Source organism: Sphaerodactylus townsendi, linkage group LG08 (assembly GCF_021028975.2).
Source record: "Sphaerodactylus townsendi isolate TG3544 linkage group LG08, MPM_Stown_v2.3, whole genome shotgun sequence".
In the NCBI taxonomy this organism is placed as follows: domain Eukaryota; kingdom Metazoa; phylum Chordata; class Lepidosauria; order Squamata; family Sphaerodactylidae; genus Sphaerodactylus; species Sphaerodactylus townsendi.
The window spans coordinates 71,842,689-71,859,359 of NC_059432.1; the positions used below are offsets into that span (position 1 = coordinate 71,842,689).

Sequence of the window (16,671 nt, forward strand, 5' to 3'; positions counted from 1 at the left end):
CATGTCCCCTGGCCTGTGCAACGCGCCAGAGGCCTGAGGATACGGTAAGGCGTTTGGGAAAGGGGGGGCTGGAAATCTGTGTGCGCAGCTTAGGGGGAACCCAAATGATGTTATAATTTAATATTGGGCACTGCTAGTCTCCTCTCCTTTTCTCATCTTGTAATACTTTAAATATAATTTTTTTTATTTTTGCTGTTCCATATGAACTTGTCTATCTGTTTTTAACATTCCTGCAGAGTTTTTTCTTGCACATAAATTGAAAGTGTCTGACATAAAAGGATATACACTGACAATGTCTGAAATGAAAAAAAATAGTTATATATATTCATTTTGGTCAAGTTCAAAGACCTTTATTAGGCATTAAAACATAGCAGAGCTAAGTAATCCAAATACAGTTTTACAAGATAAAACAGGTACTCCTGTTTCAAAAATGCATACATCAGAGCGAAAGAGGAGACCAGGAAATTATTTCGTAATAGTGAGCAAGAATTTGGCCACTATGTCCAATTGCTTGGGATTCTCTGTATTCAGAAGATAGTTCAATTTAAGATTAAAAAAGAAACTTGGATGGACCAGTAAAGGGATCCCCTAAAAAACAGGTTTGGTCTAGGCTCTCGTTAAATTTTGGACAAACTAATAGAATGTCACTCCAATGACTTCTCAGAGGTTTGACAGAGTATTCACAGAATGCACTTGCTTTTGCTGTGAAAGGTACCCATTTGAATCTCTCTGGAGAGAAAAGGTTATTCATTTTTTGGTATATATTCATTTTCTACTTTTGCTAATTTTTTTTTCCTAATACGCAAAACGGTATAATTTAAACTAGCTTTGTATGCCTTGTATCTTCATCCATAATGTTTTATAGTTGACTTTACTAAATATATTTGTTTGTCAGTCCAAGGACTGGACTGTTGGACATTTAATTGGATTTGACATTTCAATACATCCTGCTATCTTTTTAATATCTCCTTCTTCCTGCTTCATTAAAAATTTCAAGATTATTTTAGTCGTCTTCCTGTTGATTTTATAGCCTGAGTAAAAATTCATTTTTCTCCATTTGTTCTATTATGCATTGCATTGATAATTAGGGGTGAGACATTTTGTCATACCACATCACCAGCATAACTTTTTGAACTCTTCTCTGTCCGCTTTCAATATATATTGACCTCAGGAAGGCGCTCTCATGGTTTTCCTTTTAAGATATTTCTCAAACAATGATGCATAAAATAGATAAAATAGCATAAATGGCATACAACGATGCTCAGATTAATTAAATAGTTTATACTGAAAGCATGCATAATAGTACATTAGACATATGTGGAATCAGTTCATGAAGAACAGCTATGGTTTTGTTAAATACAATACAAATCAGATGAGCAAAAGATTAAACAGTGAGGGAGGAGGATGACAGAAAGAAAGAAATGGTCAGCAACTGATTAACAAAAAGCATGTAGCATTATGCTGTGACTTAGGGAAATAGTTTCCTTTTTTCCTATTCTTTTGGGTTGCGTATGTGTTTATAAATTGAATTGCTGTACCCAGTTTTGATCATCTTCGAAATTTTTATTGGTTTTAGGTACTCATGTAACAGTAGAGGTACATGCTAGAAATTCTACCCCACAGTTGTTCAAGAAACTCTCTTTTGGGAAAGGTACGCCATTTTTTAAAAACTAACTTTTTTTGTAAATAAGAGCAATACAGTTCAATTCACATGTGTTGTTTGTAACAATAGCTCATCTCAGAAAATATAATATCAAAAACAGCACAACAGACTGAACAGGAAAGATTGTGTTTGAAGACTGTAGTCTGATCCAAGGATCCTGAAATGCAGCTTCCGTTTTGAAGGGGTTTTAGTGAAACATATGATTTTTTAAAAAAACAAAAATTAATAAATGAATCTCTGTAGTTCCTCAGAATCTTGAAACCCCTATGACATCTCTACCGAACTAAAGAAACTGAGGTGCTAGTCTAGCTTGATAGCGGCTTAACCACTTATCAGGAGATGGTGTCTTCACTCCAGTCCTACTTTTCCGCAACAAGTGACTGGGGTTTCCCCTCCCCATTCCCTAGGCAGTCAATCTGTCAGACTTGACTATGTATTTGGTGGTGCAGATGGATCCTTGGTCCAGCAAATGGGGCTGCATAGGGGAATCTGGGTTTGTTTACATGATGCCAGTTATCACAGCATGATTACCTATATATCAAACACATTTGGGTGGAGGGAGGACTGATTACTGGAATTAAACAGCAAATCATATATCAAAAAGATCAAAACTCTTTCAAAAGTATACAAAATTTGTTATAAGTTTGACCGTCAAATCTCCAACCCTCACAACATACCAGAGACACATGGATACACATCTGTTTTCAGTCACATTTAAATTCATGTTTTGGCAGTTTTATTAGTGGGAAATTCTTACTTTTGTGGAGCCAGTTTTTCAGTTTTCTCTCACACTGAAATGTTTAAGAAAAGAAGAAAATAACCAGAAGCTATATGACACAAAAGTTTGGGGGTATCTGACCTAAAATCCTAATTTGGATATAATTGCTTCACAAATATACACATGACAAAATAATACCTGCAACACCTGCAGGACATTTCTCTACCTATCTGTAAGAATTCTGTCTCTGGGGAAAATTAAGATTCTTGAAAATAGAATGAGAGACTGTTCCGTACTCACTTTCTCCCTTTCTTTTCTGCTTTTTCACTTATTATTTACTGTCCACGGCCTTTCATTCTTTCTCATATTCTTTTCATAATTCCATAGGTTTTCAAGATAATGGAAAACGTAGGCTCCGCCCCCCCCCTGAAACAGATCAGCAGCATGGTAACTACAGGGCTATTCTGTGCCATCTGTCTAACATGTACACTGTTGTTTTCAAAAAAAAGGAACAAAATATTCTGAACAATTCTGAACAGGAAGTATTATTTTAAATGTAAAAAATGAGGGCACAAACTTATCTATATGTTCATGGAGATGGATTTCTGCACACTGATCAATCTTACCAACTAGCTTGCACTCACACAAATGGGGTCCTGGAGAAAGACATCCCCACATCCAGCACCAAAGGCAGAGTATGTGGTGCTACCTAATACATGTTTACTGCCAAATAGATGATCAATGATACCAGCTCAGATCATCTATTTGGAGGGTCAAGGAAGCTGTGTCCCCTTTGCCCTTCCCTCGACACTTACTGTATACTGATGTGGTGCACCACACAGGTTACTTACCTGCCTTGTGTATGTATTGAGGAGATTCTGGGGATAAATAATGCTTAACAGCGCCATCCATGACTGCACACAAATATGTTTGGCTCAGGGCCAGAGACCCATGTAATGACTCTCAAAGCCAGGAGCTTTTGTTTGATTGATTAGTTTACTTATGTATGAATTATATGAGATTCCTAGGGAAGCTTAGCTTGTAGCTTGAATATATCCCACTGGAGTTTAATGTGCCAGATTAGAAGGTATTCTAAGTTCCACAGAGTTCTAGTCCAAAGGATAGCACACACTGGCAAATGTAGGGATAAGGGTACCAAGTTTGGTTGATACTGAAGGGAAAGGGACGAACCCGTTTTACCCCACATTCAGACTGTGGCAATACTGCACTGTTTACTGTCCCCTTATAAAAGCAACTAGAGGGTGAGGGAAGCAGCCAGAGGAGGTTCTTAGAGGGTTGTGTGTCTCCAAGATCCTCTCAAGTCCAGGATCAGGCCAGTTAAATTAAATAGAGTAAACCATCTGATACATCTGCTATACCTCACCTCCCCCCCCCCTCCCGGTGTTTGTGCCCACCCTTCATATTAATAAAATGACATGGATTCCAAAGTATCCAGTCACTAGTGCTTTGAACATGCTGTTACCAGTTTGGGACAGGGGTATTCTTTGGAGACTCAGTAATGGAGACTGGTGGGACTTCAACAGGACAGTGTGCCGCGCCTGGGCCATGCTCCAATGCAGCCATTGAGAAATCAGTTGATCAATAGGCCCAAGATTGCCAGGGCCCTCAAAAGTGCTGTGAACTAGTTAGATGTAAATTTCTTTCAAAAAATCAGCTCCTTCCCATGGAATACAGGCAAGGCAACCAAAATATAATTTTACTCTCTTTCAAGCTGCTGTCTATCCATCTCAAATAACCAAGTTGTAGTCCACACTCTTCTTGACTGCAGATATTCTGCATCACAGACATAGCCATTTATAAATCAATATATGAATGCTAAAATGCAACAGTGCCTATGGGTGCGGCCTGCTTTTAAAAAACTGGTTAGGAATTATGCATCATTTAGAAAGCATAATATTCCCTTTAGGTGTTGGCAAGTATTTCCAGAATGATGCTCCCCTGAAAGAACTGCATTAGATTAAGCATACTGAAAGCGAGGCCCGTCAGTTTTACCGAATGTTACCAAGTGTTTAAATATTGCCTTCTTTCAGTGTTCACAACATGCCAGAAGCTCGGTATGCAATTTTAACCTCTACGAATGTAGCGTGGCAGACTATATATGAGTTATTATGGTGCACTTTGGCTGGAGGCAGCCTTTTACGATTGCTGATACAGCAAGACTGAAACTGATGAAAGCCGGTGGAAGAACTTCCCACAGCTCCCAAATGTGCGAAATGAAGTACCTGTTTTCTGAGCAGTGTTAGAGGCAGGGAACCTTTTGAAATTAAACCATGACATCTGGCTGTAGCTCATGCAGGTCCTGTAACAACCCTCTTCGATGAAGGTAGATGAACTCTGAACAAACCTGTTACAGACAGATGCCTTGTTAGCGAGTGCTTGCATTTGAGACGAGACAGATGGCTGTTCAATATTCAGGCAATTGAGCTGTCGGGGACATCTCCTTCTTTCACTAGTCACAATCTGGCAGTAAGGAACTGAATCCAGAAGCCTGACCAAAGAAATACTCTGGTATGCATCTGGCTTTGGTAGGTTGCTTACGTTTTTTCTTATGGCTGTATTTTGACACAGCATAAAGTTGAAAAGCACTTGTACCCGGCTTCAAAATTCAGGAAATGTGTGATGCAAGTTAGACCCCACACCTATGGAGGCATGTTGCCTCTGGTTCACAATAGATGTGAACAAGCTTTGCTGTGTGGATGTTCCGGTTCCAGATGGCCATCATTTGATATACCAGATCACTTTCTCCTTACAGCATTACGCGCCGTGTATGTGGGCTGTGACACCAGCGAGGCAATAGGTGCTATTGCAGATTTTGGACCTCCCTTGGGATAGTAGCGTGAAGAGGTTTCCATGATGACGGGGATTCATACATATCTGTAATTTCAGAGAAAAAGAAAAAAAGTTTACCAAAGTTTGCAAGATCTGTTGGATCTTTGGCGAGGCGATTCTACTCTGCATGTGGCCTTGGCCTGCTGCTTCAGTTCTTGTATAAAACTGGCCTCACTTTGCCTTACTTGAAGTAAAGCATTTTTTCCCTCTTTACCTGCACTTTCAAGGAGCCCTTTGTGCATCCTACGTGATATGTAGCATGTTACCTATGGCTTTCTAGTTTATTATGTCTTCTTGTTGTGTCCAGTCCTCCCTGGGTTCCTGTTGAGGATGTTCTTTTTTGTTGTATTTCACATTTTAGAACTCGACGAAATCCAATTGATGCATTTCAAACCAAAGAGATGCCTTTGGTAGGTAGCAGATCTCTGGTTAGGGATTAAGTTTCAACAGATGTTGCATTTTTTCTCTACTCTGCTTTACCCATGTTTGCCTTTGTAATGTGTATGCCTCAAACTGCACATGTAAACCTTTATTCTACTCATATATCTGCTTACATTGCATGTCACCCTTAGCGGTCCAACTATTGCATCTAGGAGAATGTCAGCCACCACAGGATTTAATTACCTGAAGAACTCCTAGAACTTTCCAACTGAACAGACTAATTTAGAAGCCAGTTACCGTGGAGAAAATGCTTTGGAGAATACAATCTATGGCATTACATCCCTCTGCAGCCCATCCCTTTCCCAACACCCCACCCCATCCCCAGGCTCCCCCCTGCCTCCTCAGGGTCCCAACTGAGGTTACAATCTGTTGAAAATGGCATCTTCCATGGCGGCATCAGGGATTCCTTTCTGGCCTTTTGAGCATGTCAGTGTGCCTTTTCCTCAATCAGTAGCTTGATGATTGTATTCTAGCATTTTTCAGCAATATAGAGTTTACAAAATTGCCCCTATTCACTGCTTTGCATCTTGAGGGGTATCATCGCCATAAACCAGCTTTAGGCCGCAGAAACTGGGTTTCCAAGCCTTCGGGTGAGGTGGAATTCTCCCAAAATCCCGGCTAGCTGGCCCCTCCCACATTGCCACCAAGTTTAAACCTCCTCTGGAAAGAAAATAACTGAACATTGGTAGACTCAATGGCATTTTCAAAAAACTCCCAAACTCTATCTCCTCCCCAGGATCCACCCTCAGATCTGCAGGAATTTTCCCCAACCCAGAGACACAGCAAGCTTTCCATTAAGAGAAAGGTGTAACATCAGGCATCGAAACCGATACGTTGCAGGTGCCCATTAGCGGCAATTACTGCTTCCTTTGAAGATGATTGTTCCTAATTGCATGTTTGTTTCCAGCTTACCCATGGAAGGACCAAGTCGCAGCTTGAAGAATCCCATAACGCTGGGCCAGAAGCAGGTTGAGAGAAATTGGATGCACATAGCCAGCAAGGTAAAAGCATTATGAAGATCAATGTATTGTAGAGGCTTTCACAGCCTGACTCAACTGATTGTTGTGGCTTTTCAGACTGTGTGACCATGGTTTGGCAGATCTTGTTCCTAATGTTTCCCCTGCATCTGTGGCTGGCATCTTCGAAGATTAATACATCACAAGAGAAATCAATGGCCCGATAGGCATTATGGGCACTGCAGGGGCATGTAGCCTCCCAAGAAGCCCCAGGTCCCGAATTAGCCTATAAGGCGGAACTCTCTGTGAAGGGCCAGGAATGGCAGACTCCACTTCCTGCCCCCCTCCCACTGGCTGGACTCCCAGCCAGCCAGCCAACTGATCCGCTGCTGCCACCACACTCTGAGGCGGAGAGGCATAGCTAGGAAAGGAAATGGAACCCAGTGTAAAATCTGAGGTTTTGTGGGGGCCCCAGTAGGCGGCCACTGTGATGGAATCCACCCTCCAAAGCATCACTGCTCGTGCCATGGTGTTTAAACTAGAGGCCCAGGTTGCTCGCTTTTAAATTATGCCATCTTGAGGGAGAATCTGGGGCCTCAGATAAGCAACATTGAAGATGATGCTGTTTCCTACTCGGAATTAGTTATCCCTACCTCCCTGTTACAGCATCACATTCAATGTTTAAACTGGGGACCTCAGATTCTCCTTTAAATCCCATGCCGAAGAGGATGGATTTAAAAAGGAAGCTCTAAGGGGAAATTTGGGAGGTGCCTGCTGTCAGAGATTGCAGATTTGTTGTTAAGCTAAGCAGCACCAATTTACAGAACCTCTCCTGATGAGTACCTCTGGTTTTGGTGAATTTGGTTCAGGGGGTCCCAAAGTTTATGGACCTCAAGTCATTTAACCCCATCTTCTAATTGGAGTCCCCATTTCTGAAGCTTAATGGGGATGGGAGGCTCATTGCCCAACACAGGGTCCCCAGTAACTGGACATTTCCCTGATTTAAGCCTCACCAGCCTAGACAATGTCTCATAGAGAGTCCTCTAACGAATGTTATGACGAAATGTTGGTGCTGATATCCTAAAACTGGAGCCTCTGCACGGGCCAAAAAACCAAAAACCTAAAAGATACAAAGCCCACAAAACCCAGCAGAAGCGGAGCAGAACAAGTAATGGGAAGTGAGTTGAACCTGCAGGAATTTACACACCCTTCATCGAGAAATACACACTTCTGTCTCTGAGTACACCTCTGAAGATGCCATGGCACAGATAAATGGAAATGTTAGGAACAAGATCCAAGCCCATACGGACCATGACCCACACAGCCTGGAAGAGCTGTGCTGAGAGATCATTTCATTATACGAGCTCAAATTGGTTCCACCACTTCTGCCAGACTCCTCCACATTAGCTGTGCATTTATCCTCCTTTATGGGTTGATTCCCTAGTTATTCATGTGACTATATTTGAAGTGGAATGTCATGCATACTGGCAATGAATGGAAGGATGGACCAATGATATCAATTCACTCGACTAATTGTTTCTTATTCCATTTTCTATGATGATGACATTTTCCGTGTTGCTGGATTTTAGCATGTTCCCTATTTTATAGAATGTCCATGCGACATTAATGTGAAAGGGAAAAGTTTAGCAGCTAAGTAATAATCCAAGTGTGCAGTAAATCAATATTAGCATGTTAGGTTCAACCATGTTTTTTCCCAATTAGAATTGGCCTTTATTAAATTAATCATGTAATGGATTTCCTGGGGAATTAGATTATTGATTGATATCTAAGAGTTTTCTTGTTTTTTGATATTATATAATCTGTTGAAGTCTGAGGATGAACAAAGGTCTATTTATCTGACTTTAGCTCCTTCAGAATAGCCTGTTGATTCCTGGATGTAATTGCATGCTCTGGCAGTTCTCTGCTCTCTCCTTTAAGATTCTAGGTGCTACTGAGTTGTTTCTTAGATTCTCTGTAGAACATATTCTCCCTCAATCATTGTAGAGGAGAAAAAGATTTGGGCAGTTCAAAGTTCCAAATGTGTATAAGGATGTAAGAAGAGTCCTACTTGCTCAGACTAATGGGTGATCTAGTCCAGAAGCCTGTTTCCCCCAGTGGACAAGTTGATGTCCTATAAGAGAGGCTGAGAGACTAATTGCCCCCCATTATTGTCCTTCCCCATACAGTGTTCCAGTAGTATATTGTGCTTTGAGCGTGGGGTTTCACTAGAATAGCCACTGATGTCTGCCCTCCATGAACTGTCTACTACATTTTAAACTACTTGCTGAAGAAATTGTGACAGATAGAGCATCCTGTTGGCAGCAATTCATCAGAGTGTCACTTACGTGTTGTAGAAGGCATGAACTAGGGATCCAAACACAAGCGTGGATTTTCAAATTGTGAGGGAAGCCTGCACAAAAGAAAGGTTATCTTAAAGTCTATTATTTGGGAATTTTTTTTTCTAATAAATCTTATAGAGATCCCCACACACACATATATTATAGATTGATTGGGACTTCATCCCCCCACCCCCAGTTTTTGGCTGCTTTTTTTTCCTGTACTGTAAGCCTGAGGAAGAGAGTCTTCAGAATTGGCTTTTCAAATATCTCATTTTGGACAGTGAGAATTCCACTGATAAAAGATAAAAGTATGCTCCAAGTCCACCCATGAAAAAATTTAACCAGACAATAACAGATTCCTCCAGGTTTCACTTTAAACTCAATTGATTCATGATTACTGTGAGTTTTGATTTTTTGCCCCGAGAAATCCAGTTTTTAGCATCCCAGATAACTAGTCTTTCAGGTTTGGCTGGTTCCTAGATCTTTAGAATAACTCTAACATTCTTTCAGTATACTGAGAGTAGTTAGTGAAAGTAAATGGCGATAGACAAATCTTACCTTTTACCTGAGGGATAGGACACTAGGACGACATGATATGCCATAGAAAGGAAAAAACCCATGGCTTAAATAGGATGTAGTTGGCAATGACTGGAGTCATTGCCCTAAGGGGATGAAGTAAAGGGAGAAAGTAACCTATCTACGCAACACCATTTAAAGGAGATTTGTAACTTAAACAACAGATGGACTCCTAAATGTGAGTGAGGAGCTGATGAAAACTTCTCTAAGGGAACAAATAAATAGTAGAATGCTTGGCACTCTGGATTTAAACTCCCAGACCTATAAAACTGACTTCAATCATAGCACTGACCTGAGTTAAACTGTAGCTAGTGTGTGCTTTCTATATAGCCAGAAATTATGCCACGTCTATTCCATCCCTTTGTCAACAGTAAATTCACCTCCCTTTTCGACATGGGAGGCAAAGTGACATGTATTGCTACTCTTACCCCCCCCCTATTCAGCTTTCTTCTAGCGCTTGGTGCCAAGAGACATTTCTTTTCAAATCACATTCTCCTACCCTGAGTTTGTGCTGTTGCCATGACATGTTGCCTGTGGGCTTTTCAACATCCACAAAATTTGCATGGGGAATTAACAGGGTGAAGTTGTCTTGCACTTGTGCAGATCAGTGTCCTGTGGCACATGCTTTTATTCTTTCTCCACTGCCCCAATAGCTGACTTCTAGTACTCCACTACTTTCAAACCTGCAGAAGTGGATAGGAATACAACACTTATTACACATATTTAAAAGGAACAAAAATTAATATATCAATACACTGATAGATTGATAGATTGTTATATTGATGTTACTGCCAGTGGGAAACGATGGATTCTATGGTATGGATGAAGAAGGCAACTAAAACACTTCCCCTGGATGCCCTGATAATGGGAATTTTTTTTCTGCTGGGAAACTGCACTGATCACAAAGAAGCATAGGGAAACCCAGCAAGGATTTGAGCCGTTCTGCCAGCAGGTCTGGCAGTGCCTAATTCCGCAGTGAGTAGAAAACTCCCAAATCAAAGTAGAATTTCTACAAATACAAAATATTCATGCCATGTATTTATGTAGTGATCACTGATCGTTGCTAGTTGAACAAAAGGTTTCAAGTTGGGATTGGTGGAATTCCCTCCCCCCCGCCACCAACAAGTTGGCACAGGCATGGCAGGCAGTGTGTTCACCAGGGCAGAAGCCAGTGTGGATCCCCAGACAAATGGAGGTGTTACAGTTGCAGTTCACATATATTTGGCACATTTTTCACATTATTAATACATCGATGCACTGATGTATTACAAAATACATGACAAATAATAAAACAAAATCCATCAGAAGTCACTCAACCAGAGAGCTGGAGAACAAAAAAAATGGAAGGATTCTGAGGCAGGGATGAGGAGAAGAGCCAAGAAAGATGGGAGGAGGAGGATGGGGATGACCCCAAGTGTAGGGGGGCCCACAGTGATGAGTGGGGAAAAGGAGGGAGGATGGAAGGAAAAAAAAACCCTGAAATAAGGCATTTGCATGCATTTTGCTTTGCAACTTCTCCTGTGAAGTGAAAAAAAAAAAAAAGGTTGGAAGTATTCCCGCCATACAGAAAAACACTTGTGAGAGCACCTTTTGCCAAAAAAACTTTCTGAGATTACTACTGGAACGGTTGCGCCATGAGCAGAAAATCCAACCCAAATCCCTTATATCCAGGTTGTTACATAATTAAAAGAAATCTGATCAAAAAAGCGAAATTTTGGTTGAGGCGGGGGGAGCACATTGGTGCCATAATATGGGCCTATGGAGATGCAACAAGAACATCATTTGATCCAACCCAGTGGTTTGGCAAGTGATGGGGAAAGGCAAATCAGATGCACACTAACGACTAACTTTGAGACAGAATTGGCGGCGCATCACACAGTCTGATTAGAAAACTGACAACCTACTTGAAGTGCTCTTTGTAATACGAATTTGACTACCAAAGGTGGTAGTGGAGAGATCTGGTAAAAACCCAACATGTGTGCTCTTATACAATGCGGCACATACTGACCTTAGAAAGTCCAGAGATGCATCTGGACATGGATATTTTACCCACCACATAGAGTAAGCGAGAGACTTCTACCTAATCTAGAGAAGCTATGGATAATAATGCCATACCATTGTTTGCCTTATTCAGTGGTTCTTAAAACTCCAGATTCTAATACCTTGTGAGGAGGCCTGGATAGACTATAGGGAACACTAGGAAGAAGTTCACGGAAACTTAACATTCCACTATTATTACCAGCCAACCCCCCCCCCCTCAAAAACAAAAGAAGGAAAGCTGTCTATTTCTTAGATTTGTCCATTCCCTGGAAAGATGCATATACATTATTATTTTCATCAAAACCATTCTCCCAGCTTGAGACCCCACTGTGAAGATCCTGTGGCATCACAGAAGGCTCATTAATGTATTTTATTCCAAGAAATGGTCAACAGTAAAATTCTAAAATTGGAGAACCTGTCCAGGTCCTTTGTGATTTAGTACTAGTCAATCCCATACTGAATTGCTTAGAAGTCTTATTTGAAGACATTCAGAAATTCCTAAATGGCCAGCTAAGCTCCTGTGTCAGCCTACAGGGAAGCAGCAAAATCCACCAACACTACCGGGACGGATTTTAGCAAAAGGAAGGGGGGAATGAGGAAATCAACAACAGGCACTGGCTACCAGTACTAAAAAAAAGCCAAACCAAGACCCAGAGACATTCAAAGGCAACTGCAAATAAACTGTACCCAAACACATGCTACTACAATGATTACCTGGAAATGGGTACAGTTGTGAATTGTGATTACCGACTAATCAACAAATGCAGGCTGTAATGGCGAACTCCTGCAGACACATGGGCAATTGCCCTCCTCACCTGTAAGGAGGAGGCATATAGTATTAACCCCACCACATAATCATTCCACAATATGCCATAGAGAGAAACACATCTCACCATGACATGTGTCTGAAGACACCAGCCATATATGCAGGTGAAACATTAGAAGTAAAAACTACCAGACTATGGCCACACAGCCAAGATAAGCTACAACACATGCGGATTGAGTTCTGATCATTGATACTTTGTCTTTATTACAAGAGATTTCTGTTTGTAAAATGCAAGGATGTATCTTAAGAAAGCAAAAACCTACCTTACCTGCCTTGGAGAACAGGAATTCCTAACATGCATGTTCTGATAACAGTAAGAGATGTGGTAGAGACTATTAAGAAATGAAACCAGGAAAAATCCCTAGTCGAAATGATTTGTCAGGTTTGCATTATTATTAATCTTTTGAAAATGAAATTTTTACAACTGTTACATAATACAATGAACTCCATCTTGCAAGGAGGAAAGATGCCAAAGTCTTTGAAAGAAGCCAATATAACATTAATGTCTAAAGAAGCGCAAGACATAATTTTGACAAGAAATTATAGACCAATATAATTACTGAATGACTGTGTTGTTTACTACAGTTTTAACTGTAGACAGAGAACTATAGACAGAGAAAATTGTGTTACAAAAATTTATTCATGAAGATCAATGTCGATTTTTACCTATAAGGATGGTTAAGGGACGATTCTACAACAGTGTTGAATATCTTGAGATATCTGGAGAAAAAGAATGAAAAATTAAGCAGCTTTCATCTTTCTAGATGCAGAGAAAGCATTTGATAATTTGAATTGGTATTTTTTGTTCAGGGTCTTGGAAAATGTTACTTTTGGGGAGAATTTCTAAAATGAGTGAAATTGATTTATACATTGCAGTCCAAATAATTGTTAATGGAGATTTGACAAAAGGATATGAGATACAGAAAGGAACACAACAAAGTTGCCCCCTATCTCCTCTTTTCTTTTTGCTAGTTCTTGATGTGCTGAATAGAGATATAAGACTAGATGAAATGATTGAGGGTATGAAAATAAAGAGCTAAATTAAAAGCATTTGCTGATTACTTAGGCCGTTTCCACATGGCCACGATTGGGGTTGGGTTACGGTATACAAGCGCCCGACCCAACCAGGAAATTCTCCCTATGCCGCAGAACTGTCCCAGAAACAGCCGGGGAGAAAGGCAGCGAACCGCAGGTGCCATTAAGCCCGACCGACCTACCGTCTGTGGCCGTCCGGCGCATCACCAGGAGCCTGGGGACCGCGCCCCTGCCCTCTTGTAGAAGTGCTCTCCCAGCGTCGGACAGGGGCGTGAATGTCCCCAGGCCTCGGCGCTTTGGCTGGCAGCTGGAGGCTGACCTGAACTCCTGTGACTCAGAGATCAGAAGAGCAAAAGGGGAGAGGCGCCTTCGAGCCGCTGCCATTCACACGGCAGCAGCTTGAAGCCGCCATTTTCCATAAACTGTTTCGCTTGGCAGGGAACAAGGTAAGGGAAAACAGCAACCCGGCGCTTGGCAGCCGGCTTAGTGAGGTGGCTGCAAGAACTGGCTCGCCTGTAACCCTAATTGAAAGCGGCTCCCTAAGGGGCGTTTTTGCCGTCCCCAGAGCCCATTATATGACCGTCTTGGAAAGGGCCTTATTGTTGGTCTTAGAAACCCCCTTCAAGGAAGATGAATGATGGTGGGCCAGAGGGCAGGGCTGACCTTTGTTGGCCTTCGAAGTTTACTCGAGTCGAGACTCTGTTCACTGAAGGCCAGAGCCGCAGCGGACAGATTCTACAATTTTAGCGTGGCATATATTCCCACTACTGGGAGAGTTCGGGGTGTGTGTGTGTGTGTTTTTAACTTTTTCGGGCTTCCTGCACTGCAGGAAAACCCTTTGGAGAGGGTGGGGGGTGCCAGAATGGCACCATCTCTGCCTGCCCATCAGCTCTGAATTGTATGCCAAAAACACCTGTGTAGCTCTCATCACAAGAAGCCTTGTTCAGATGAGATATGCTATTTGAAAATAGGTGGATAATACATCATGATATTTTAGATTTCTCACAAGAACATAAGAACAAGCCAGCTGGATCAGACCAAAGTCCATCTAGTCCAGCTCTCTGCTACTCGCAGTGGCCCACCAGGTGCCTTTGGGAGCTCACGTAGCAGGATGTGACGCGGCAATGGCCTTCTGCAGCCCTGTTGCTCCGATCGCACGATCACCCTGGTCCTGTTAAGGCATTTTGCAATCTCAAGATCAAAGAGGATCCAAGATTGGTAGCCATGCCAATCGACTTCTCCTCCATAAAATCTGCTCCAAGCCCTTTTTAAAGCTAGCATCCGGGTTGGTGGCTTCATGCCACCACCTCCTGTGGCAGCATATTCCAAACACCTTAATCACCGTTGAAGCGTGAAGAAGTGTTTCCTTTTATTAGTCGAAGTCTAATTCTTTTCCACAGCATTTTCAGTAGATGAATGCCTGGACACAGGTTTCTAATGTTGGTGAAGAGAGAAAAAATGTCTCTCTGTCCAGCATTTTTCTACCCCAATGCATAATTTTGTAGACTTCAATCCTGCCATCCACCCTCCAGCCGCCTCCTCTCAAACTAAAGGGGGAGTCCCCAAGCGCTGCAGCCTCTCCTCATAGGGAAGGTGCTCCAGTCCCCTCAATCATGTGCCTTGTTGCCCCTTCTCTGCACTTTCTATCTCCTCAAATATCCTTTTTTTTGAGATCACGTGACCAGAACTGGACACAATGCCTTTCCCAAGTCTTGGTCGCTTAGCACCACTGCTTTATATAAGGGCATGACAATCTTTGCACTTGGGGAATGTAAAATAAAATTAAGAAAAGAATTAATGGCAGAAGAGAATTGGTTCCTTTGGGCACAATTATTAGAAAGGTTTAAAACAGATAAAATATCCTATGGTTCAAAATATTCTAAGACTGAATTTGAAGTTGAATTGTGCTTCAATGATGACCATGTTAATGCCTAACTGTATAAACTTTAGTTGAAATGAAATTTGAAACAGAAGAAGAAGTGAAAGAAGGCGTAGCAAAATGGGCTATTAATTTTGGATACAATATACAAATGGAATGAGAGAATATGTGGTTAAAAGATCTCAAATTTACTTTAAGTACTAGTCTTAAAGATAACTTTTATAACATTTGTGGTATTTGTTGCTAAAGAAATTGGCAAAAATGTTTTAAAATCTTCTGAATGTATATTGAAGATGTGGACAGTATAAAGGGACTTTTTATCATTTATGGTGGACTTGCAATAAAGGTTAAAAAATTGGATACAAATACTTTTAACAATTTGGAAAATCGCAAAGGCTAGTATATAAATGGATCAAACATTTTGTTAGGGGAGTCTTATGGATAGATAGCTTAAAAATGGAAGTTTGTTTTTATATCACATCAGCAGTAAGAATATTATGTGTTCAAAAATGGAAAACTCCATCTATATCTACAACAGAAGAATAGCTTGTGAAGTTGTTGTTGAGAACCCTGAGGTGGAAATAAATTTACAAACTTACTTTTTTTGATCCCAGAAGAAAATAAATTTTCTATATTAATGGACAATTGAAGAGCCCAGAATATGAACTTTTATTGTAAAAGAGCTAGAAAAAAATGAGTTGATGATTTGTGGATTTGAGGAATAGAAGAAGAGTAAAATAGATATAACAAAGGGTGAGCCGTAGTAGTAGTAGTAGTAGTAGTAGTAGTAGTAGTAGTAGTAGTAGTAAGTCAGTACTAAAGTGCTAAAATCTAGTCAAATTATTCTAAAAGAACAGGGGTAGGGAACCTCTGGCTCTCCAGATGTTCAAGGAACTACAATTCCCATCAGCCCTGGAAGCATTAGTATCAAGCCATGGTAATAAATAGCTGCTGAGAGTATATAGTCAGGCCTCTTTCAGATGAAAACCACAGGTTCATCTGAACCCCTGTTCTAAAACAAGACAAGAGACAAAAATAAAACACTCACAGTAAAGCACGATCTATTACAAAGTTAAAGTTGGTTGGCCACTCAAAATTGAAGTTTTGTTTGCAAGGATTTTGGCTTTGATCTTTCTAGTCACAAAGACAAAAAAAATAACTCTGTATGGAACATAAGAGTCAACATCAGATAATAAATGAATTAATTTCTCAAAGTTTGAAATCCTGTGGGTCCTAAGCATTATCGTTTCAATAAATTTATGCTTGGGTTCTGTGTATAAGGGGCAAGTTAGAACAAAACATGGGATGTCCTCCACAACTGCAGAAGTGTTTATCCATTGGGATTTGA

The 16,671-nt window shown here is 40.9% G+C and overlaps 1 protein-coding gene across 1 annotated transcript in view; it reads left to right on the forward strand.

The window, feature by feature from the left end:
• The window catches only part of KY (kyphoscoliosis peptidase), a 39,403-nt gene that overhangs the window by 12,251 nt on the left and 10,481 nt on the right, over nt 1–16,671 (forward strand). Inside the window, exons 4-5 of the mRNA XM_048506907.1 lie at nt 1,577–1,651; nt 2,769–2,828. Coding sequence (XP_048362864.1) covers nt 1,577–1,651; nt 2,769–2,828 — 135 coding nt within the window. The remainder of the gene's footprint in view (nt 1–1,576; nt 1,652–2,768; nt 2,829–16,671) is intronic.